Source organism: Sinocyclocheilus anshuiensis, unplaced genomic scaffold, assembly GCF_001515605.1.
Source record: "Sinocyclocheilus anshuiensis isolate Anshui unplaced genomic scaffold, SAMN03320099.WGS_v1.1 scaffold590, whole genome shotgun sequence".
Classification (NCBI taxonomy): domain Eukaryota; kingdom Metazoa; phylum Chordata; class Actinopteri; order Cypriniformes; family Cyprinidae; genus Sinocyclocheilus; species Sinocyclocheilus anshuiensis.
This window is the reverse complement of record NW_015544192.1, coordinates 1,805,478-1,829,433: the sequence shown is the minus strand read 5'-3', so window position 1 is coordinate 1,829,433 and position 23,956 is coordinate 1,805,478. Positions and strand designations below refer to the sequence as shown.

General features: G+C 36.8%; 3 protein-coding genes across 4 annotated transcripts; all 3 read left to right on the top strand.

Moving 5' to 3' along the window:
* The first annotated feature begins 512 nt into the window (after positions 1-512).
* Positions 513-7,095, top strand: LOC107696547 (uncharacterized). Of its 2 annotated transcripts, none has more exons than XM_016496944.1 (9): positions 513-639; positions 1,870-2,787; positions 3,601-3,707; positions 3,801-3,889; positions 3,978-4,081; positions 4,346-4,529; positions 5,487-5,893; positions 5,963-6,273; positions 7,025-7,095. In XM_016496944.1, exons 1-8 carry the CDS (start codon positions 606-608, stop codon positions 6,262-6,264), a joined length of 2,145 nt encoding a protein of 714 aa, XP_016352430.1. In that variant the 5' UTR covers positions 513-605; the 3' UTR covers positions 6,265-6,273; positions 7,025-7,095. The 2 variants fall into 2 exon arrangements, with proteins under 2 accessions (XP_016352430.1, XP_016352429.1); XM_016496943.1 differs by having other exon boundaries at positions 4,307-4,529.
* Positions 7,096-8,055: 960 nt separating this feature from the next.
* Positions 8,056-13,024, top strand: laptm5 (lysosomal protein transmembrane 5). The gene is made up of 7 exons (XM_016496983.1): positions 8,056-8,279; positions 9,191-9,299; positions 9,830-9,906; positions 10,984-11,112; positions 11,239-11,334; positions 12,403-12,492; positions 12,777-13,024. The coding sequence occupies exons 1-7, from the start codon at positions 8,211-8,213 to the stop codon at positions 12,849-12,851; spliced, it is 645 nt and encodes a 214-aa protein (XP_016352469.1). The 5' UTR covers positions 8,056-8,210; the 3' UTR covers positions 12,852-13,024.
* A 934-nt stretch (positions 13,025-13,958) lies between these two features.
* On the top strand, positions 13,959-20,259 carry LOC107696557 (cartilage matrix protein-like). Its single transcript, XM_016496964.1, has 8 exons — positions 13,959-14,851; positions 16,295-16,641; positions 16,839-17,061; positions 17,670-17,798; positions 18,226-18,630; positions 18,731-18,883; positions 18,985-19,065; positions 19,537-20,259. Exons 1-8 carry the CDS (start codon positions 14,770-14,772, stop codon positions 19,584-19,586), a joined length of 1,470 nt encoding a protein of 489 aa, XP_016352450.1. The 5' UTR covers positions 13,959-14,769; the 3' UTR covers positions 19,587-20,259.
* Positions 20,260-23,956: the final 3,697 nt, after the last annotated feature.

The following is a 23,956-nucleotide window of genomic DNA, read 5'->3' as shown; positions in this document are numbered from 1 at the left end:
CAAACCTTTTTTTTTTTTTTTTTTTTTTTTTTTTTCCTTGTTTGTGAACTCCACATTTTATTCTTTGAATCTAATATAAGAACTATATGAAAGCAAAATATTTGTGCTCCAGAATTAAATTATGTTTGACCTATAAAGTAATTTCACAACGAAAAATTGTCACACGAGTCAACAAGTAATTTAAAGTTACGTTTTTGTTGTTGCAGTCATTAATTTCTAAAAAATTAAAATAAAGTATATACAAACGGGATATCAGGAATTATGATATAGGCCTATATATTTTCTATATAGTATTATAGTAATAATATTTCATTTAATCTATAAAAAAATAAAAATATAACATTTAAGTCTACCACAGTGCTTACGAAGAGAGACAACCCCGTTCAAGTGAAATTACATGAATATTACTGAAGGTCAAGCGCGCATGATTGCAACAGTCACACCGAACCGGACGGAAACACGCCTAGTGTGCATGTCACGTGATGTAACCTGAGCAGCGTCTGCAGGTGATCAATCAATACTCAGGCTAGAGTTTGCGCTTCGCTCAAGCTCAATCACTTTAATATCTAGTTTACCAATAGAGGTCTGTGCGTGTGGGCAACACGATGGCTGAAGATTCCTTGTTTGTCAGTGATTACGGTGGGTGATTTGCTGTAAATTAGTTGATTGACTCATTGTTTTTGAAACCGATAATTGTCTAACAGGTCTAATGGTTTGATACTCAGGGCGGAGGTTCAATTTATTCTCTAATTAGCGGTAAATACGCACGTGAAGAAAACGTCACGTTTCACACCTTTAAGTAATGTTTATAACATTAATTGGATGATAAATCTCTGGCAATAATATTTTTCTTGTTCCCACCACACAAACGTTTTTTGTAAATGCTCACGTTCTTTGAATACAAATAGAATTAAGCGCATAAAGACCTTTGCGTTTTTGCAGTTTTACATTGTAAAAGGTCTGAACTGCCATGACTGATAAGAATTTAAGATGAAGTTAGAAAACGAGTTTATTTTTTGAAAGGAGAACCATGTCTCAAAGTTAAAGGAATGGTTCACCAAAAAAATTTTTTTTTTTTTCATCATTTACTCACCTCATCTCCTTCTGGTTTGATACTCAGGGCGGAGGTTCAATTTATTCTCTAATTAGCGGTAAATACGCACGTGAAGAAAACGTCACGTTTCACACCTTTAAGTAATGTTTATAACATTAATTGGATGATAAATCTCTGGCAATAATATTTTTCTTGTTCCCACCACACAAACGTTTTTTGTAAATGCTCACGTTCTTTGAATACAAATAGAATTAAGCGCATAAAGACCTTTGCGTTTTTGCAGTTTTACATTGTAAAAGGTCTGAACTGCCATGACTGATAAGAATTTAAGATGAAGTTAGGCTATATCTAGAAAACGAGTTTATTTTTTGAAAGGAGAACCATGTCTCAAAGTTAAAGGAATGGTTCACCAAAAAAATGATTTTTTTTTTCATCATTTACTCACCTCATCTCCTTCCAAACCTATTAGACTTTCCTCTGAGGAACAAGATATTTCTTCTTCTTTGTCCCATACAATGGACATCAATGGTTACCAAAACAGTGTGGTTACAAACATTCTTTAAAATATCTTTTGTGTTCTACAGAATACAGTTATACAGGTTTGGAACAGCGTGAGGTTGAGTAAATGATGGCAGAATATAATGGGGGGAAAAGGCCTTTGCAATCAAAGTCTGAGAGTTCTTAATGTAAGACGGATAATAATGCTCCTTTTTTGATAGGATGCAGAATCAGTTCTGAATTGATGAAGAGTTCATTCATATCATTCTTTTCTGGAATTATATAATTGTCTTTTTTATACCATGTCATATTTACAGATGGTCCATGTCCTCTGTGTGAGGAGGATGAGCAGAGAGGGTATTGTAGATATGGAAACACTGAGCAAGATAATGAGAGAGAAATAAACAGTGATGTAAAAGAGGTGGAAGACAAGGAGTCACATGAGTTCAAGAGGGACTCTCAGGTGAAACTAGAGGAAATAACTGAGGAGAATTGGACAGCAGGTCAAGAACCTGAAGATAGGAAAATAGAGATGGAAGAGGAAGAAAACAAAACTGAAGACGTCAAACAGAAAAATGAAAAAGACACAGAGGATGACGAAGAGACAAACAAGAAAGTAGATCATGTAGAAACCGGTGAAAAATATATCAAAGATGAGCAGGAAAGTACATTAGGTTTCAAAAATGATGAAACAAAGACTGATGCAGAGGCAAACGACTTGCTGGTGCCGCCTCTAGAGGATGACTGTATTTTGCAGATGGGCCCAGACTGCACCATAGACCTGGTGATGGTGTGTGATGAGTCGGTGGAGAGATGTATAAATGAAGACCTTTTGTTATGCCCCCCCAAATCTTCAGATCTGCCCCAGCAGCCCCCTATAATATTCCCACCCAGACCGTTATCTATCACATTACCCCCTCAAAATACCACAGTACTCCCCTTTCAGCCCCAGTCTCTACTTCAACCTCACGTCCCACCACAGGCCCAGCTGGAGGCCCCATGCTTGGGCAAATGGCCCTATGGAAGCAGCACCGATGTACCCACCGGACAGCTGGAGGTGACGCTGCGGCAGGTGTACAGCACTCGCCGCTACACCCGTTTTGCCAGCAGAGCGGCCCCTCTCATACCTCTGGCCTCAGTTGGTGGACAAACCAGCAGTCAGGCTTTACCCTCTATCAGCATGGATGCTCCTCTAATGCCTCCGAAGAAGAAAACCCGCACCTTCTACAGCACCGGTGAGAGAACGTACATATTAAAGGCATAGTTCACCCAGAAAATAAAATTCTGGCATCATTTACTCAGTTTCATGTCATTTTAAACCTGTATAACTTACTTCTGCAGAAACACAAAAAAATATATTTTGAAAAATGTCTCTGTGTTTTTTTTTTTCATCCATACAATATAAGTCAATGGGGTCCAATGTTGTTTTGGACCCCTACAAACTTTCTTTGTATGGACAAAATATCTTATTCTGTGTCCCACGGAAGAATGCTTGTATTTAATATAGTGTTTATTGTGTATATAAAGAAGTCTCTTATGCTCACCAAAGCTGCATTTATTTGATCAAAAATATAGTGAAACAATAATATTGTGAAATATTATTACAATTCAGAACAACTGTTTTCTATTTTAATAAATGAAATTTCTTCCTGGAATGGCAAAGCTGAATTTTCAGCAGTCATTACTCCAGGCTTCAGTGACACATGATCCTTCAGAAATTATTCTAATATGCTGATTTGGTGATAAAGAAAAAAAATCTTATTATTATCAGTGTTGAAAACAGTTGTGCTGCTTCATATTTGTTTTTAGAAAATGTGATCCATTATTGTTAGGATTCTTTGATAAATAGAAAGTAAAAAAAAAACAGCATTTATTTGAAGTAGAAATCTTTTGTCACATAATACATGCCTTTACTGTTACTTTTGATCAATTTATAAGTATTATTATTATTATTTTAAATCTTACTGGCCCCAAATGTTTAAATGATACTGTATCAGTTTGACAAAAAAATAAAAAAAATGAAGCAGCAAAAACTGTTTTCAACATAGATCAGTTGGAGGAGCTGGAGCGTGTGTTTCAGGACGATCACTACCCTGATGGAGACAAGAGAAAGGAGATCGCTGCCGCCATTGGTGTTACGCCCCAGAGAATCATGGTCACTGTTCATGGGCATCCATTCCTTAGGATCTCATTAAATGAATCTAAATGCATACAAGTGTCAATAATTGTTCTCTGATCCTCACATCAGGTGTGGTTTCAGAACCGTAGAGCCAAATGGAGAAAAACAGCAAAAAAAACTCCAGCTAGTCAGGGTCAACCTTCTGTCCAGGTCAACAGGTAAGTGACCCCACTGACGCAATGCAGCTAACATGCTGTGTGATGCGATGCATATAATTGCTTATATAATTAATTTGTGTGTGTGCAGGTCACAAATTCCCTCAGCTCCTGCTGTTACATCTCAGCATGCCAAACCTGGAAACACACTTCCCCCCTACAGTACCATCCGGACCAGCTGCACTAGTCCACCAGGTCACATACTCAAACATACACCTAAACAGTTTAATTAAGCTGTATTTTAGGGCTTAAGCTATTTAATTCAATTATGCATTACGGATTAAACTCTTTAGTTAACCTAAGGACTACAGGACTTAAGCCATTTAATTAAACTATTTAATTAGAACAAATTGAAAACGTCAGATATTCCAAATATGGACACCTGTTTTTTGTGCATATGCAATTTTCTATGCGCGTCAGGTCCAGCTTGTGTTGATGTGGCACCTTGTGTGTCTCAAGGAGGTTTTTTGGAGTACATGCCCCCTCCCATGCACAGTCCTCCTCCGATACGGCGTGCTTCCTTGCCTCTCATCACGGCATACAACCCCCCTTCTCATACCGTGTCCCTGCTGCTGGACACACCTGAACACAGTGAGCCCAGCTCTGCAGACACAATGCCACTGAGTTTGCAGACCGACACCGGGTTAGTATGAAACTAGGTTACTCATCCCCTGCATTTCCTTTGTTAACCACTAGACGTCAGCACAGAGCAAAGTGGAGGTGTGTACTACAGTAGAATTAACAGGTGTTCCTGCCACAGACTGCCCTAATATTATTGGAATTCTGCACAACTGGACATAGCGTTTTTTGTTGTTGTTTTTTTTACATTAAATTGATCAAAAGTGACCGTAGGGATATTTATAATATTACAGAAGATTTCTGTTTTAAATCAAATGCTGTTCTTTTGAACTTTCTATTCATTGAAGAATTCTGAAAATATAATACAAGAATACAACAAAATATTAATCAGCTGTTTTCAACATTGAATATAATAATTTGCGGAGCACCAGATCAGCATATTAGAATGATTTCTGCAGGATCGTGTGACGCTGAACACTGCTGAAAGTTCAGATTTTCTATTAAGGAAATTATTTTAAAGTTATTTTAAATTGTAATAATATTTGACAGTTTTACTGTTTTTAAGTAAATGCAGCCTTGTTTAGCATAAGAAACGTTAAGAAAACCTGTTAAACCTGCTATTTTATGTTGACATTTACATTTCTTGCTTATAAAAATGAATATTCTGCTGGGGAAAGTATTTGTATGTAAAACTATATCATAAAATGAACAAGACTGATTAATGCAATTATTATTGCATTAATCAAACACATTCAGACTGCCAATAAATTCTGAGATGGGTTTTTCATTATTAGTATTATTATATCTAAATGTATATAATGTCTATAAGTTAGATATATATAAATCAATTATAATAATAATATTAATTGACGTATTAATTTAAATTTGCATGATTTATCATTATTACTATTGTTATGAATATCAAAGGCCCAACACGATTGTTGGAAATATCACCTATACGTTCAATCAAATCGTTTAATGTCACGTGATATAGTTCCTCAAGTCTTTTTGCTGTTCACAGGTTTGACTATGACGGCTTGGGAACCTCTGTAAAGCTGGACTACATGACTTCTGCTCCACAGAACAGCACTTTCAATTTCCAGCTCAACACATTTCCTCAACAGTCTAACACTTTATTAACTCAGCAGACAAATAGTCTCCTACCTCAGCAAACAAACACATTGTTACCCCAGCAAACCAGTTGTCTTATGCCCCAACAGTCCAGCACAATATTGCCCCAGTACTCCCACCTGTCGTACCTCACGCCCTCTCCCTACCTCACACCCAACCCCACAGAGAGCAGCAGTGCTCCTTATCTGCCCCTCACGACAGGAACCAACAACACTCTGCCCACATACACCAGCAGCGGACATGCGTATCTCCAGTCTCAAACTGGCAACCAGATACTGCTTCAATCAGGAGTTCATGGTAAGTCAACCACATTACACCTTTGGGGAAAAAACATCTTAAAGTAGTAACTTATGTGTTTCTATGAAGCATTTCAGGCTTACCCTTGGACAACTGACATATATAGTCAGTCGGGTCAGTATACACAGGCGGTATTTCGGCCACAGTTATCATCACAGGGTCACGAGAGCCAATACTCCCAGCTCCTGCCCCAGCAGCACTACGTTCAGTTCGAAGGAGCGCCGCCGCAACCCAGCCTACCTAAACCCGCCCCTGACCCCCTTCTGCCCAATGTCAAAGTAGAGTCTGAAGACATGGGCCACAGCCAGCCAATCAGAGTCAGTGAGGCAGAGCCCAACTTTCATTGCGATTTCTCACCAATCAACTTTTAACAACAGCAGGTAATGCATGATTTTCTTTTTATTGTAGTATGTGAATGGAGAGTCTATAAGTACATATTGTGTGTTTTATAATTGCTTGAAGAACAATACAAGTAATTATAATTTTTGGAAAACTAGATCAGGGGTTTCCAACCTGGGGTCAGGGAGCTGACGGGATGCTGGGGGGTGTAAAGACTGGGGAAAAATTAATGAAATAGTTCATATTATTAAAAAACGTATGTATTTCATCTCTCCTTGCAAGGTGCAGGGAGTATTTGTGTTGTATTTGTGTTGAATCTGGATTATTAGAGTTAACAAACTTAAACCATTAAAAAATAATTTTTTGTAAATGTAAATTAAATAAGCATTAACTGAAATAAAACAAATTAAAAAACTTAATAAAAAGACGATATTAGTTTAACTAAAATATCTCAAACTAAAAGTGAAATAATAAAAACTTTAACATGAAAAAGGTGTAATAATAACAACTATGAATTACTTGCATCTTAGTAATACTAAAACAACACTGTGTTGCATCCTTATATTTAAAAAACAAAAAATTGTATAAATGTTTTCTCCGGGTTTATAAATCTGACAGTACAGATAATAATATTTATATTTATTTTGACATTCTAAATGTCAAATATTTTTGTGACAGTCTAAAAGTCAATTTAATTTAATGTGTATACCATTTAAATGAGTCTTGATACTTGAATATTGTCTCTTGTGTTGTTGACTAATATTACTGATAAATGTCTGTGTTGTATTTCAGGGTACTGACTGTGAAGATCTGCAAGCAATATTTTCATTTCTTTATATGTTTGTCTTCTGTTTTTTTGTTGTGGTGTGCAGGAGCTATTAAAATGCTCTTTCACTGATGATTTACTGTGTTTGTTGTTATGTATGTTCACAAGATTTAGTGGACTAGTAAACTAGATTGATGCATATCCACAGCCAGTAATGTATAAGACCTGTTAGTCAATGACACAAATAGGAATCGCAGGGCCCAGGACAAACCATTATGTTCAGACTTCCCTTTTAGTTTAATCACAGATTGAGGGAAAGTATGTATGTACAGTATGTGAGAGCACAAGGGGACGCTGTTTTACAAGAGCATTGATCTAAATTGAGATTGCACAATCCTAGTCTACAACAAATTTCTGAGGTCTTTTTGAAAGTTTTGTTGCATTCAGTTTGTAGCATTCAGTTCTCCTCTTTCACGGCTTGCCTCTTTATACTTACCACGATATACTTTATTCTCTTTCTCCATAGCTTTACTCAACTACTCTCAAGTGGAATTGAGAGAGTGTATTTGTACAAAGAAAATTGTAAAAGATGTCAGAAACATGATCATTACACCACAAACTCAAACACATACGCAAGTACATGCTCTAGTTCCCTTCCACTTCCTGTATCTGGTTGATTGCAGATATGGTGAGAAATGTAGTGTGATAAAAGTAAACGTCGTAAAAAGTAAAAGTAAAAAAAAAATACAGTTAATAATGAATTAAATGATAATTAACTGGAGGAACTGTTATTTATTCATGCAGAGATTTGTTTTTATATAGGCTATGTTTCTTAGATTTGCACAGTTACTTAGTTTTTAAAGTTAGTGGCAAAGAAATGAACATGATTTGGTCAAAATTGTGGTTTCAGTGCCTGATGTTGTGTGTGTGGCCATAAATATATGCTAGTCATTTCTTCTTATCAGTGTTTCATCTATATTTAGGGTTGTGTTTATGATGCGTCAAAATGTGATCTATCCTTCTACAGAATTTAACGTGAAGCCTGAAATAGAGGAACTTCTGATAAAAATCATTCAAATCAGCCTAAGATAACAAAAATAACCAAGTTCTCAGAAAGTATACAGGAAGCCCTGACCACCACACAGGAACTTAGTGTGTTCGTCAGTAACGTTTCAGCTAGTTTGTGTCATTGAGAAAGAGACGAAGAGAAAGATGTCTGGAACACGTACCCTCTGCTGCCATGTCACCACGGCGACCCTCTCATTTGCCATCATATATCTGGTAAAAGCACACACAGACACTATACAATGTGTGTTTATAGTTACAGTTAGTGTCTTTACTGTTGTCCTGTTCTAATCCACTTCTTGTAACTCTGCAGTAACTCAGGTTAGTATAAAATAGCAGGGGAATTCGTTTGCAATAGTTCTAGAGACTTTCCTACTTCCTAGAGTAGATATATCAAAGTTTTGTACTCTGGTAAGACAGCACGCCAATTTGATTGTTGTTGTTGTTGTTGTTTATTCAATGCAAACACTTAATGGAGAAGTTTGTGCATTTACAGGAAGCTGGCGCCATTTGAAGTAACAGTCAGTTACTGAGCCACGGATTGAGATTCAATATGACTCTTCTTTTTAACACAATGTTTGTTGTACATCACTAGCCATCTCTTTATCTGAAGCTGATATTTATTTAGCAACTAATAGATAAGATACATAGAAAGAGATACTAAATGTACTAACTACATACATAGACTACAAAGAAACACTTTCACATCATGATCTGGGGGGGGAAATGAGTGAGAAATCAATGTTCCAATTTGAATTAGAATTTTATAGTACTTTTATGAATACTTAAACCACATTATATAATTGTGAGCATCATCGGTTTAGGAATAAATACGTTTACAGGAAACCCTCTGTCAACCAGACTGTATTTAAGCCTCCATAGGATATCTAGCTGAGGGAGAAGGTTGTGTCTATGTTATGTAATTTACACTTTTACAGGTTTTTCTGAATGAACTGCTGTTCTTGTGTAACTTGTTCTGTTGGTGTTGGCTTGGAGGAGAGAGACCAAACACACTGGCTGCCAGAATACACACAAACTGAGACACACATTTACCTTTATGAATTCATTCTGTCACATTCATTTCATCTGTACCCTCTGTGTGTGTGTGTGTGCTTGTCTCTCTCTAGATTGTTAATGTGCTGAATTTGGTGCGCATCATTCTAATGGTTTCATTGGATAAAGAGGCATTTTCTGTCCCCTATTATGAATCAAAGGCTACCAGGGGCCAGCGTGTCTGTGAGTTCCCTTCACACCACTCAGCCACTTCATTCAGACACTGGTTTCAAAAGTTATATTAATAATGAATGAATTTAATTTCAGTTTTGTCCCAAGAGTTCACATGATCAGTATCAAAAATGTACCATTTGATTAGTGACCGAGAAGTAAAGCAGAATCTCAAATATTAATTTAAACTTTTTCTTTTTCTTTTAATATTTTGGAATTTTAAATTGTTTGGTATATTGCAAGGTTTAAATTACATTTTGAACTGCAGATTTTCATGGACCTCAGTCCCCACTGGATATTATTAATTAATATTGTCTTATTAATAAAAAACAACTTTAGTGTTTAGTTCATCTGAAAAAGGCAGCTTTTTATGAAATCAATATAAAATTCCGTAAATGTTGCATTTGACCAAACATTGTTCAGTATAAGACATAAAATAATTAATCATTTTGCACAACATAAAAAAACATGAAAATAATAGATGAGGTAGAAATAATAGAAGATATTAAATTGGAATCCATTAAAATTCTCTTTCTTTCCAGTTGACATCAGCACTAACATTCTGATGCTGGTTATGATGTCGATCTCTGCGGTGCTGGTCCTGTTCTCGAAACGCAAGGTACTGTGTACATGTTTATTGCCACTGACTGAAAAAGACAGTTCCCATCTGTACTCTAAACATAAATAAATGGAAATTATGAGGGAAAAGCACAGTGATATATTAAGTTTGAGGAATAAATAAACAGGAATAAATTAAAATATGGTTTATGAGTAAAAACAGTGATACATTACAAAATACATTTGAATAAAAATACATAAAAATATAGTCAATGTTTCAATTTTATTTTATTTTTATTTATTGTAAAAACATTAAATATTACATAAGGTGAATTGCATTTGGTAGTTACATACTTACATGATGAAATGATCATAATACCATTTAGGGTCTAGTTTTAAAAAATGACATCTCTTTTTTTGTGTTGTGTTGTTTTGTCAGATGCTTTTTTAATACAGCAGCTTACAAGAACATATTGTGCTAGTTTCATCTTCCCAAGAATACTAATAAAATACAATGCTAAACCACATTTCAACAGAAATTCACAATTTATCTGTTTGATTTATAATGGCACAGTTTTTTTAAGGTAATTTGTTTATGCATGTATTCACTTACAAAAAAATATTTAATTTAAACTGAACTTAAATATTTATACCATTATTATACTATGATTTCTGTGCTGTTTGAACGCACACCATATTTAGCACAACAAATATCTTTAATAAATATTCATTGGGCAGTTTACAAGAACAATAATAAATCAGTGCTACTGAAGTCAAATATACATACTAAATTTGTAATGTAACGATCTGTGTGGTGATACCATTTAAATAAGTCTGGTCTGTTTTTGTTTTATTGGATGTGTATATGTATGTGCGTGTGCGAGTGTGCACCTTAGATTTTTAACTCTGCAGCCGACACCAATATTTACTCAGCTTCCAGAAAGAGAGCTTGTCTCGATATTTATGAAGGTGGTGAAACACGGAATCCTAGTGCTCTCTCCAAACGACACATTTAAAATCCGATCAGCCTATAACAGGGATTTTTTTTTTTCTCTCAATTTCTTACTTTTTTATGTGGAGGTGAATGATTGAATGTGTGATAGAAAGAAAATTCAACACTTGTGTCTCTCTGTATTAGAGCCCGATGTTTGTGCTGCCTTTTGTGCTGATGATGTTTGTGGAGCTGAGTCTGAGTTTTCTGTCCCTGTTTGATGGAGCCTGGGGTCTGCCAGGGACCCCGAGCTACAGAGACATGCTGCAAGCTGTAGTGAGATACATAACATTTTGACACAAAACTAAATGTTGACTTCATGACAACTGCATGGCTATTCAGCTTTCAATTTCAATGTAATTCTACCCAATGAATGTGTACTTGTTTGTATGTCTTTAACAGAAGAGTCAGATGAGAGTGGATAGGTTGAATGAGGAGGAAATTGGCCATTTCACCATGTGGTACTCTGTTCTCTTTATGATGGACATACTGCTGAAGGTATAAACCCTACATGTGTGTGAGAGTTTGTGTATAATGGGCTTCAAAAGTCTCATACTACATTGAAAAACTGGGATTTGAAATCACATTTAAACCAGAAAATATAAGTTTTAGAATTTTGAAATGTATTTGTTAAATTTAAATATTTACTTATCATTACAGCCAAGACACAAAAGTGTTTTTTTTTTATTGAATATTTCAAGTTTATACACTACTTTAATGTTTTTGAAAGTCTCTTATGCTCACCAAGGCTGCATTAATTTGATAAAAAATACAGTAAAAACTATATTGTTAAATTGTGTTGGTCTCTATTTGTATATCCGTATTAGTTGATTTATTTGCCAATATTTTGGAAAGTGTACAATATTATGGAAAGTGTTGTTATTATTATTATTAAATATTACTACAATTTCAAATAACTTTTCTATAAAATGTCATTTATTTCTGTGATGGCAAAGCTGAATTTTCAGAAACCTTTACTCCAGTCTCCAGTGTCAGATGAAATTATTCTAATATGCTGATTTGGTGTTGTTCAAGAAACAATTCTTATTATTATCAGTGTTGAAAAGAGTTGTGCTGCTTAATATGTTTGTGGCAGCCATGATACATTTTAAATATCTTCACTGTCATTTTTTGATCAATTTAATTAATCTTTGCTGAGCAAAAATATTAATTTCTTAAAAAACAAATCTTACTGATCCTCAACTTTTAAATGGTAGTGGATATATGACATGATATATATAATCATCCTATAAAAATGAACTCCTGCAAACACACATACAGCTATATTCAAACAGTGTTGTTGTGTCTGCTGGTCTGATTTGTTCAGTCTAAAGCAAAGCTTTTTTAGCTGTAGAAAAGGGAATGTAAGGGGGATTTGAGGTATGAATGTGATGTATAGAGCTAGTAATAAAGTGTGTTCTGTCTTTGAGAAGGATTTGGGAAAAGGTAGAGGGAAGTTAAACTGCCCTCTGGATGGTTTTTGCATATAAGTGTGTGTTCGTTTATAGGTATAGAATAATTCTGTGCATTTGGGCTTTTATTAGTATCCCTGTGTTTTCTGTGTAGGTGTACGTCCTTCAAGTGTCAATGAGGTGTTTCTATGCCCTGAAGGCAGAAAGGATGGCTGCTGTCGTTGACACTGGAAATACTGTGACAGTGAGTGCATTTATAGCAGAGTTTGTTTTGGTGTCACACGATTCAGCAGTTTTAATGTTGTTGTCTAACGTGTAAATTTTATTTAACATATATATTATAAACTCCAATTCCAAACCACTGCCCATTCCATTCTGCAGACACATTTTTGCAGATGCAGATTTTTGATTGTTTAACACAAATAGATCAACTATATGTTGTTTATTAATAATAATAATAATAATAATATCAATTTATCTAATGTTGTGATAAAACATTTGGATATTTGTTGTGTTTTTGACTAACAGGTGAAGCTGCCTTCTTATGATGAGGCTCTCAAGATGAAAGCAGAAGACACACCCCCTACCTATCATGAGGCTTAAAATTAATGCATACTTTAGGCATGGTTTTATGACGCAAAATGCAAAAAAAACCCCAGTTTAAACCACTATTATTAAGCACAAATATTCACATGCATGCCAACAACCACATGCAACACACAGGCATGGCTATGCTTACATCTTTGTTTTTACACATTAAAAGTAATTAACTGATTTATGTGTTTCTGATAATTGTGTCCTTACTGGCAGGGGAAGCATGGTGAAGGGAGGCAGGCATTCGGTTTAAACAGTAACATTTCTATGATGCACCACTGTCATGCTTATCATTTGGTCACAAGCCAGAAGCTAGATTTGGTTATACGATTATGAGATAGTAACCTGAAGCTGTTTGTGTAAGAAAAGACGGGAAATTGAATCCCTGTAATAACCATTTTAATTGCTTGATATAATTTCATAAAATTCAGATCTTCACATCATCCTCAATGATACATGACAAATTATATATAAAGAATTTTAAATATATATTCATATTTATTATATCCTTCAAATGTTTCAATGTGTTCCATATACTTTAGTTTCCACTTAATTTGGTCTATAGCTACATTTTTTTTTCCTAAAAGAATTATAAAGAGCTCAAGCTTTTTTCCAGGAGACTTGAGCATGCTATAGTGTGGTACAGAATGGTGCAAGAAAAAAACCCTTTAATGTTCTCGTCAAAGTCATTGGCACACGTCACATGGCTTTTTTTTTTTTTTTGGCAAGTTGGGGATGGCTGGGTGCAGGAGAAACAGTATGTGTTCAGAAACCTTAATGGCTGTATTATGCAATATATAAAACAAACACACGCACCTCATTTACATAGACAAACGGGACTACCGGGGAATTATTTTCGGAGTGTTCCTGTGTACTTCACAAGCAGCTTTAAAGGGTTACTCACCCTTATGTCGTTCCAAACTCATTTGACTTTCTTTTCTAGGCAAGAGAATGTTTGAGATGCTTTCTTCTTTACAGTGAAAGTGGATGGTGACCAGGGCTGTCGAGCTCAAAAAACAAACAAAAAAACCCAAAGGTTTTTCATACAATTTGTGCAGTGCATTTCATGAATTTTGAAGGCATACAATAAGCTTTTTGTGAGGAACTGACTGAAATCAAAGTCATACACTGATAATCTTGCTTAACAGCTGTGGTCAGCATTAATTTTCATTTGGACACTCTGCAAAATACCTCTTTTCATGTTCTATAGAAAAAAAGAAAGTCATACAGGTTTAAAAAGACTTGACAGTGACAGAAAATAATGAATGAAATATTTAACTATTTTGTACTTATAGGTGATAATGTGGCCTACGCCTCAAATAGAAATGCTGTATCACACTCAGTGTGATCAAATTTAATCTCACGCACAGACACAGACACTTAGGACAACATTTGCACACGTGAATACTCGCATTTCCAAACAGACATACTAGACAAGGCATGGTGCATATAGGAGAAAAACACAGACATACACGTACACATAGTCAGAACAGAGGCGTCTGTGTTGGATCAGGCACGGAGGCTTCCCACATAATTCCTGGGCATAAATTCCTGCGTGTGTGAGATTAATTTGAGAGGAAACGTGCCCAGAAAAGACAGATTCATCTTAATGTTTATTTGAGTTCAACCCCAAGCTAGAGACCCCTCCTAGGGCTCCAAATGAACTCGGTTTCCCTTACACAAACATATACACAGATCAAGGTGTGTTTGTCTTTCCTACCCAAACTCTAGGATTTTCGGAGCAGGTATCCCCCTCCCACCAAAACAGCCTGTTCACCTCGGGGAGATGGATTTGAGGGTGGCGTTTCGAAACTTAAGTGTGTATTTGTGAATATGTGTGTGTTGATAACCTGTAAGTTTCTCTGACTGTGAATCAGTCTGTCTCTGGTTGTCGAGCAGGTCATTAGAACTCACGCCGCATTACAGTATGACATTGCCTGGGTTTGTGATGCTGCTATGCATCCTGGGAGCTCAAGCCACCGTGGATTTGAGAAATGCTGCTGCTATGGGTAAGAAAACAGACTGCAACATTAACAGATCCTTCAATGTCATGAATTTATCACTGGATACTAATAACCCAATACCAACAGGATTAATGTTTTGTTGTTGAATATGTAAGGAAGGGCAAACTTTATCCCAACTCACAAAATGAGTCTGTCAATCTGGTTCAATTGTGTTCCTTGCTGAAAAGTCATGGAAATGCATGCTGGTTAGTGCTGGTTGACCTGCACGCTACATAGTGATAACTACAAGAAAGAAACTCATACAGGTTTGGAACAACTTGAAGGTGAGTAAATGATGACAGAACTTAAATTTTTGTTCCTTTTAAGCTAGTTAAGAAGCCTAAATGCATGCAGATCAGCATCCAAACACAACATCACCTAAACTTCTCGTTTTCACATTTGCCTGTATTTTTATTTTACACAATAGTTTGGATGATAGAGTTTAATGTTTAAATCTCGAAAAGCATGTACTGTGAAGCCTTAATTTTCTTGATCTAGCATTTTTCTAATTTGAACTTGTTTAGAATTACATTATCTCCTCTTGTGCTCAAAATAATTTTCTGCGTTCTAATGCTATGCTTAGAGAATCTATAATTAAATTATTAGTTTTATTTGCATAGGTATACGTGTTAAAAAATACTAGAGAAACTTCAATCAAGTGGGTAATTAGGGTTGTTTCCAGTGGTTGCACATAACTTGTATGTCCTCTAGGAAAATGTGTTTTTATGGTTTCAAATGTCACTACATTTGTACACAAAGAGGCCCTGTACTGCGCGAGAGTGTGTGTATGCATACCTGAGGCTGAATGTATAATCAATGGGAGTTATTATGAGAACGGCCAACACTGTATATTTATTGAGTTACCTGCAGACTGCAGTCTGGATTTTCACTCTCATTTTCCTTCCCTCACCCCAATTTGTACAATACCATTTAAAAATGTGGGGTCAGGAAGGTTTTTTCTTTTTTTTTTTTTTTAAATGAATACTTTCATTCAGCAAAGATGCATTAAATTAATCAAAAGTGACAGTAAAGACATTCATAATGTTACAAAAAGATTTCTATTTCAAATAAATGCTGTTCTTTTGAACGTTATATTTCATTCTGGGGACATTTTTTTTACCAAAGTTTCCACAAAAATATTAAGCAGCACAACATTTAACATTGATAATAATAATTTAAAAAATGTTTCTTGAGCACCAAATCAGCCTTTTAAAATGTTTTCTGGAGTATCATGTGACATTGAAACTGGATTATTGGCTGCTGAAAATTCAGCTTTGTCATAACAAATATATATTCAAATAGAACAGAATTAATTTAAATTGTAATAATATTTCACAATATTACTGTTTGCTGTATTCTTGATCAAATAAATGCAGCATTGGTAAGCATAAGAGACTTCTCTTCTCCATATATTCACACATATTTAAATATTCTCTTCATTCTTTCCAGCTGCAGGCTTGTGTAACACCAAACCCACTGATGTGGTATTCATCATCGATAGCTCTCGAAGCGTCCGCCCCTCTGAGTTCGAGCAGGTCAAGGTCTTTATGACCAAAGTAATTGACGGTTTGAACGTTGGGCCTGATGCTACTCGCGTGGGTGTCGTAAACTACGCCAGTCGGGTGAAGAATGAGGTCTCTCTGAAGTCCCACAAAACCAAGGCAGCGCTGGTCAAGGCCGTGTCCAAGATCGAGCCATTGTCCACCGGTACCATGACCGGCCTTGCCATCCAGTTTGCCATGAACGTGGCCTTCAGCGAAGCCGAGGGAGCGCGCAAATCCCCTGACATCAGCAAGGTCATAGTCCTAGCAATCCCATAAAACCACCATATTGGCATCATTAACAGTGTTAAGCCTCTTAAACATGCATCTTGCGTTACGTAATCCGTAATGGATAAATTAGGCACAGGCGAACATATGAATCTACTATTATGTGAGCAAATCGACAGTTTTAGATCAATTTAATAAAATATGTCATCAATAAATATTTACAGGTGGCCATTATTGTGACTGACGGCAGACCGCAGGACAACATCCGTGACATTGCAACAAAGGCGCGGGAGGCCGGCATTGAGATATTCGCCATCGGAGTGGGTCGCGTGGACATGACCACGCTCAGACAGATGGCCAGCGAGCCTCTCGAGGATCACGTGGACTACGTGGAGAGCTACAGCCTCATTGAGAAGCTCACCAAAAAGTTCCAGGAGGCCTTCTGTGGTAAGAGGAAGGAGGAGGGTGAGAGAAAGAAAGGGGAGGGAATAGAGGTCTGGAGACTGTCCTCACCATGGCTGCTGATTTTAAAGGTGTATATAAAACAGAGGGCATGAGTATCCATAGGGCATGTTATCATTAATCTCACCTCCAGACATAGATCTCCACCCTGTGCTTGATGCTCCACAGCACTCGGTTTTCTGGGGGAGGAAGTAAAAGCATGTGTAACCACTGATGTGATTTGATGTGATCAGTGATGTGCACTGATCGCTGCAGTGCAGTGGTTCTCAGCTTGCTGATATTAGAGAGTTTTCACCCAATTTCAAACCTTAAAAGGTTGAGAACCAATGCAGTAGAAAGTCTGGATCAGAGCAACAGCCACCTGAGACAAACAACATTGAGACTAACACCAAAATTAGTATTTTTGTGAAGGCTTCAGGTGCCTGGGTCTCTGACATATTTCTGTGTGTTTTAAAGATTTGCTGTTCATTTGAGTGCAGCGGATTGTTAAAACGCATTGATTTTCTTGAGTTCCCACTTCACATAGAGTAATTCTCTCCTTGCTAACCCTTCCTTCCCCCACACGGTGTGTGTGTGTGTTACATTCATGGTAGCGGTTGTGTCGGACCTATGCGTGACAGGCGATCATGACTGTGAGCACATTTGCATCAGCACACCCGGATCTTTCAAGTGTGCCTGCAGAGAGGGATATACACTTCAGGGTGATGGCCGATCATGCAGCGGTGAGTATGTATGAATGTTAGGTAAGTGTCAAAGACATAAGTAAAAGACTTCATAGCCATGTGCCGTTTTTGATGTACTGTATATAAAACCCCTGCTTTAAAGATGAATCATCTTCTTAATGGCCAAGAAACATATTTTATTTTTGAAAACTAGGGCCATGAATAGAATAATTAATGGGATTTGGGGGAATTTTATATTTATAAATAATTACTTTCTTATATATATATATATATATATATATTATAATTATTATCTTAAGCTTACATGTTGACAACCCTACAAATGTATTTTGTAAAATCATTTTGTTTTTCTCTCTCAAATTTTTGGTTGACCCCCAGCACCCTCTCGCGGTCCCCTGGGGGTTCCTGGACCCCAGTTTGGAAACTCATGAGTTAACATAAACATCCTCTGTCTCTCTTATCCCAGCTTGCAGTAACGCAGCCATAGATGTGGTCTTCCTGATCGACGGCTCCAAGAGTGTGAGACCAGAGAACTTCGAGCTGGTCAAGAAATGGATCAACCTGATCATCGACAAACTGGACGTGTCAGAGACGAACACCCATGTGGGACTGGTGCAGTATTCCAGCACTGTGAAGCAGGAGTTCCCCCTGGGACGCTACAACAACAAAAAGGCCCTGAAAGAAGCAGTGAAAAGGATGGTCTATATGGAGAGAGGAACCATGACTGGCCATGCCATCAGTTTCCTAGTGGACAATAGCTTCACTCCTAACCAGGGCGCCAGACCTGGAGTGGCAAAGGTCGGTATTGTCTTCACTGATGGCAGGTCACAAGACTACATTGGAGACGCTGCCAGGAAGGCCAAGGAGAATGGTTAGGAAAAACACACACACACACACACACAGAAATGCAATGCACAGAGCAATGTGTATGAGTTCTGAGTGTTTTACAGTGTGCTGTGTCTGTGCTTTAGGCTTTAAGATGTATGCCGTGGGTGTTGGCAATGCTGTTGAGGATGAGCTGAGAGAAATTGCCTCTGAACCTGTCGCTGACCATTACTTCTACACGGCTGACTTCAAAACCATGAACCAAATTGCCAAGAAGCTGCAAATCAATGTTTGTCAAGGTAAATAAAATCACACACACACACACACACACACAATGAATATGACCTTCAAACTAGCATTTCATCAACTGAGTTTGTTTTTGCTGTCCTGTTACTTGCAGAGGAAGATCCCTGTGAATGTAATTCCATTGTCAAGTTCCAGAAAAAAGTGGAGGAGGCACTACAGGCATTAACAAAGAAATATATCCTTTCCTGTGTTCGGGTTAAACATTTACTCTACACAAATTCCTATTGTGCTCAATATCAATATTGACTTACAGAATGCTGAGAGGTGAGATGTGCCTTTTTAAGAAGGTTTTGAGATAAAACACATTTGAACCATATTGGTTAAAAGCTGATTTTTATTGGGTTTAATGGATATATATCTGCCAATATTGGAAATCTAATAATGCATGATCGTTTTCACCTATTTGTACAAGTAATCAAAAATATAGTATATACAATATTGGTCATTTACTGGTTATCATCCATAAAAATGAAAATCATTATCAGCTTATCAAAATGACCAGAATTTTAGTAATGATGCATGTCTAAAAGAAAAATGTGTAGGTATAGACAAAAATGTATAAAGCATCAGAATGTATGAGGCATCAGAAATGTTTAGAGCTGGTTAGGATGCTACTATTGCATTATTTCCTTGACAACAGCATCACTGGAAGCTGTGACGAAAAGGATCGCTGCCTTGGAGAACAAGATTGTTTGAGAAGGCACCAACATCTAATTCTCACACTGCCATCCCTTTCTCTTCTTGTAAAAAACACTTCCTGTGACCTCTGACCCTAATGCTTAAGTTCCTCTCCTCCACTCCATTTCTTTCTGCTACTTTGCCTTCATTACTATTGTCTATGGGGATGGAGCACTGATTGCGATGGTGACCATGGTTTACCTGACCATGCTTGCTCCGAATTATGGTCACCATAAAAACTGAAGGTGTTGATTTTCAAACAGCCATCCCCCCTAACAAAACACTGTGTGCGTTGAGTAAAAATCTACCTATATGGTCTGAGATGATCTTCACATGCAACCTGGACAATAATGTCTTCCCTGTGGGGAGGTGGTGTGTACATTAAATCCAGTGAAGTTTTCATTCTGTCTTCGCTTTTCTTCATTCTACCTTTCTCAAACACATTCTTCCAGATTTTGCCCCAAAAATATAATTTTATATGGAATATATATATAATGGTAATTTAATATAAGATTGGACTTGAAATAAATGTGTGAATGTTTGATCATTTTCTCAAATAAAACACTCCATGAAGCACACACAAAAGCAGACACAACACACACACACACACGTAACTCACAGGCAAACTTTCACTGACTCGGCAAGTGCTAAACATACCGCTTGTGTTGATTCAATAAAATCCCATTTTGTGTCTGTGTCTTTGTTTGTTGTGTCCTTGTTTTTGTGTCGAACAGCTGTGCTTTAGGCTTGATTTCACTTCAATGCAAGGTTACACAAGAATAAATGTTTAATATAATTATTAAAGGAGCCCCAGGTACAGAGGGATGTAGTGTAAGCATAAGGGTCTGTGTACCTGTATAGCAGCTGTAGTTATATAACATCAGCATTCAGCAGTAATGAAAGGTTGTAGATGAAGTGAATGAGGCTTTCTCTCATCAACTATAGAGTCTTCTCTATTACACTTCAATATCTTTTTTCTGTAAGACCCAATTTTTATGTTGGATACAACACAGTTGTAATTTTTATGTTCAATGGTAAACCCATAACCCTTATTTAATATAGTTGAGGCTGTTTTTTTTAAACCTTACTTAGTTTTGTTAATGGTTTCTGAGGCTAAGCAAATTGGTCTATTATGGTTCCTAGCTGGTTTGAGCCAGGCATTAATTCACTGACCAGCAACCATGTTTGACCACTTTAAAGATAGATTCACAAATAACCTGCCTGATCTGTCTCAGCTGCTCAGTGTTCCCATAAACACAAATGAACTAGATGAAATAACTAGCAGCATGGGCACAATCTTCTCTAATACATTAGATACTGTCGCACCTATCAGATTAAAAAGGGTTAGAGAGAAAAATACTGCACCATGGTACAACAGTAATACTCAGGCTCTAAAGAGAGAAACTCGTAAACTAGAGTGCAAATGGAAACCACCCCATATAGAGGTCTTTAAAATTGCATGGAAAGAAAGCAAATCCCGCTACAAAAAGACTCTAAAAGCAGCCAGGGCCGAGTATTTCCACAAACTCATAGAAAATAATCAAAACAATCCAGTCGCTAGACTAACAAATAAACAGAAATCACCTGAACTGAACATTCCATCACAGTTTAGTAGTAATGACTTTATGAATTTCTTCACCGAGAAAATCAAAACTATTAGAAATACAATTCTAAATGTACAAACTTTGACTGCGTTTTATGATCCAGCCTCTGTTACTGCCCCTAAAGAACAATTACAGTGCTTTACAACTATAGGACAAGAAGAACTAAATAAACGAATCATTACATCTAAACCAACAACATGTTTACTAGATCCCATTCCCACTAAACTATTGAAAGAGTTGTTACCTGTAGCAGAAGAGCCTCCTCTCAATATTATTAATTCATCTCTATCGCTAGGTCATGTTCCAAAACCATTTAAGATGGCAGATATTAAACCAGTTAAACTCTGCGGACCCGGATACGGGTCCAAAATCGCGTTAAAAATGTGTATGCTTCATTTACATAGCCTTCCTTATATGGTATCAGCCCATATATGGGTTCATTTGAAAGCTTGGAGTGTCTTCTTTACAAAGAATACCATTCTTTTTGGTTTTTATATTCATAAAGCAGTAAAATTAAGCTTAGAAATGTATTCGTCCCACACACGATTTTCCGCCTAACCATTGAGAAATTTTTTTACGAAGAATGTGTATTTTATATATTTTTCACAAAAAAGTCAAGTCATATATCACAAGAAAGCAATCATTCTCAGGAATTTGACGATGTAGATTATTTCATTAATTCATAATGAAATTTATTCAATAATTCATCCAATTATTTTCATTGGATTTTTTTATGTGTAACATTCCTACTCGTAGCACTGCTTCAGTTAGCCGCAAACAGCCACAAATATCTATATACTCTATATTATCTTTTAGATTAGGATCTCTTCTTTCAAACAAGACCATTTCCACGTTTCTGCGTGCTTCCATCGGTGAGATATATAGCGTTTTGTCCAGATTGCGCAATAGACGCGCTTCTGCCAGAGACGCGCTCTCCATATCATAAGTGCGCACAGCCAGCGCGTCTGATGTTTTAGAGATCTGTGTTCGCTTGTGGACTGCAACTGGTCAGATTACATGTCTCTCAACTCAGCGGCCATTTCAGAGCCGTGAAATTTGACACCTCTGAGTCACTAGCGGGGGAGAGGGGGGTCCTGCATCCGGGACTGTTCCTCTCGGCTGTTTTTGGGTTCTGTAGTTTTTTGAATGCGTTGAAGGCGAGATCACTCACAGAATGGATACTGCACACGCGTCTCGGATTATATCAATCTATGTCGTCCCACACACGAATTTCCGCCTAACCATTGCGAATAATTTTTACGAAGAATGTGTATTTTATATATTTTTCACAAAAAAGTCAAGTCATATATCACAAGAAAGCAATCATTCTCAGGAATTTGACGATGTAGATTATTTCATTAATTCATAATGAAATTTATTCAATAATTCATCCAATTATTTTCATAGGCGAAAATACCAAAAAACGCCCTGAGCTTAAGTGGTTTTAAGCCTCTCATTAAGAAACCGCAACTTGATCGAAATAAATTGGCAAATTACAGACCCATTTCAAATCTTCCGTTTATGTCTAAAACATTAGAAAAAGTTGTGTCCACTCAGTTGTACTCCTTCCTGCAAAAAAATGACATCTATGAACAATTTCAGTCAGGATTCAGGCCTCATTATAGCACAGAAACTGTGCTCATTAAAATTACAAATGACTTACTTCTAGCTTTTGACCAAGGATGTGTCTCAATACTAGTTTTACTCGATCTTAGTGTCGACACTATAGACCATGACATACTCTTAGGCAGACTACAAAATTACACTGGTATTCAGGGACAGGCATTACGGTGGTTTAGATCATACTTAGCAGACCGTTACCATTTGTCTACTTAAATGGTGAAAAATCCAAGTTAACATCAGTAAATTATGGGGTGCTGCAAGGATCCGTGTTAGGCCTTCTGTTATTTTCAATATACATGCTGCCACTTGGCAACATAATTAGAAAACATGGAATTAGTTTCCACTGCTATGCCGATGATACTCAGTTATATATTTCAACAAGACCATATACTGTACATTTCTAAACTATCCAAGTTGACAGAATGTGTTAAAGATATAAAAACAATGGATGACCAGTAATTTTCTTCTATTAAATTAAGACAAGAGTAAGGTATTACTTATTGGACCAAAAACCTGCACACAGAATCTCTTGGAATACAATTGGCAACTAGAAGGATGTATTGTTATGTCATCATCTGCAGTTAAAGACTTGGGTGTTATATTAGACAGCAACTTATCTTTCGAAAATCATATTTCATATGCTACAAACACAGCCTTCTTCCACCTCAGAAACATTGCTAAGCTATGGAGTGTGTTACCTGTTTCTGACGCAGAAAAGCTAGTTCATGCATTCATGAATAAGGCACTAAATGGTTTAGCTCCTGTATATTTAACTGATCTTCTTATGCCCTATAATCCATCACGCTCTTTAAGGTCAAGAAACTCTGGACTTTGAGTAGTACCTAAGTCAGGGTCGGCGCCAGAGCGCACAAAGTGTTTCCAATGAATGCAGTAGCTTAGTGTGCGCGTGAGGCGCTGGCGCCATCAAACAGCTGAAACATAAAATAGACTACTTCGTAATTTTGGTCATACAGTAAAGGCATAATTCGAAACTGCAAAGTGCAAAGTGTTAGCAGTTTTAAAATTCAAGAATATAGCAAAGTTAATAAGAATTATTTCTAAATGCAACATTTCGCTTTTAATCTGTGTATTTAACAGCCTGGGAGACCTTCTTAGGGCAGTACCTTGCCTCACCGACTAAAATCAGGGTGCCCACTACGG

Bases quoted from the DNA above. Each gene is read 5' to 3' on its own strand.
- laptm5 (XM_016496983.1), top strand. From the start codon at position 8,211: ATGTCTGGAACACGTACCCTCTGCTGCCATGTCACCACGGCGACCCTC. The intron at 9,300-9,829 runs GTGAGTTCCCTT...CTTTCTTTCCAG, and splicing joins TACCAGGGGCCAGCGTGTCT to TTGACATCAGCACTAACATT. The intron at 9,907-10,983 runs GTACTGTGTACA...TCTCTGTATTAG, and splicing joins TCCTGTTCTCGAAACGCAAG to AGCCCGATGTTTGTGCTGCC.
- LOC107696557 (XM_016496964.1), top strand. From the start codon at position 14,770: ATGACATTGCCTGGGTTTGTGATGCTGCTATGCATCCTGGGAGCTCAA. The intron at 17,799-18,225 runs GTGAGTATGTAT...CTCTTATCCCAG, and splicing joins TGATGGCCGATCATGCAGCG to CTTGCAGTAACGCAGCCATA. The intron at 19,066-19,536 runs ATATCCTTTCCT...CAACAGCATCAC, and splicing joins ACAGGCATTAACAAAGAAAT to TGGAAGCTGTGACGAAAAGG.
- LOC107696547 (XM_016496943.1), top strand. From the start codon at position 606: ATGGCTGAAGATTCCTTGTTTGTCAGTGATTACG. The intron at 2,788-3,600 runs GTGAGAGAACGT...TTTTCAACATAG, and splicing joins CCGCACCTTCTACAGCACCG to ATCAGTTGGAGGAGCTGGAG. The intron at 5,894-5,962 runs GTAAGTCAACCA...GTTTCTATGAAG, and splicing joins GCTTCAATCAGGAGTTCATG to CATTTCAGGCTTACCCTTGG.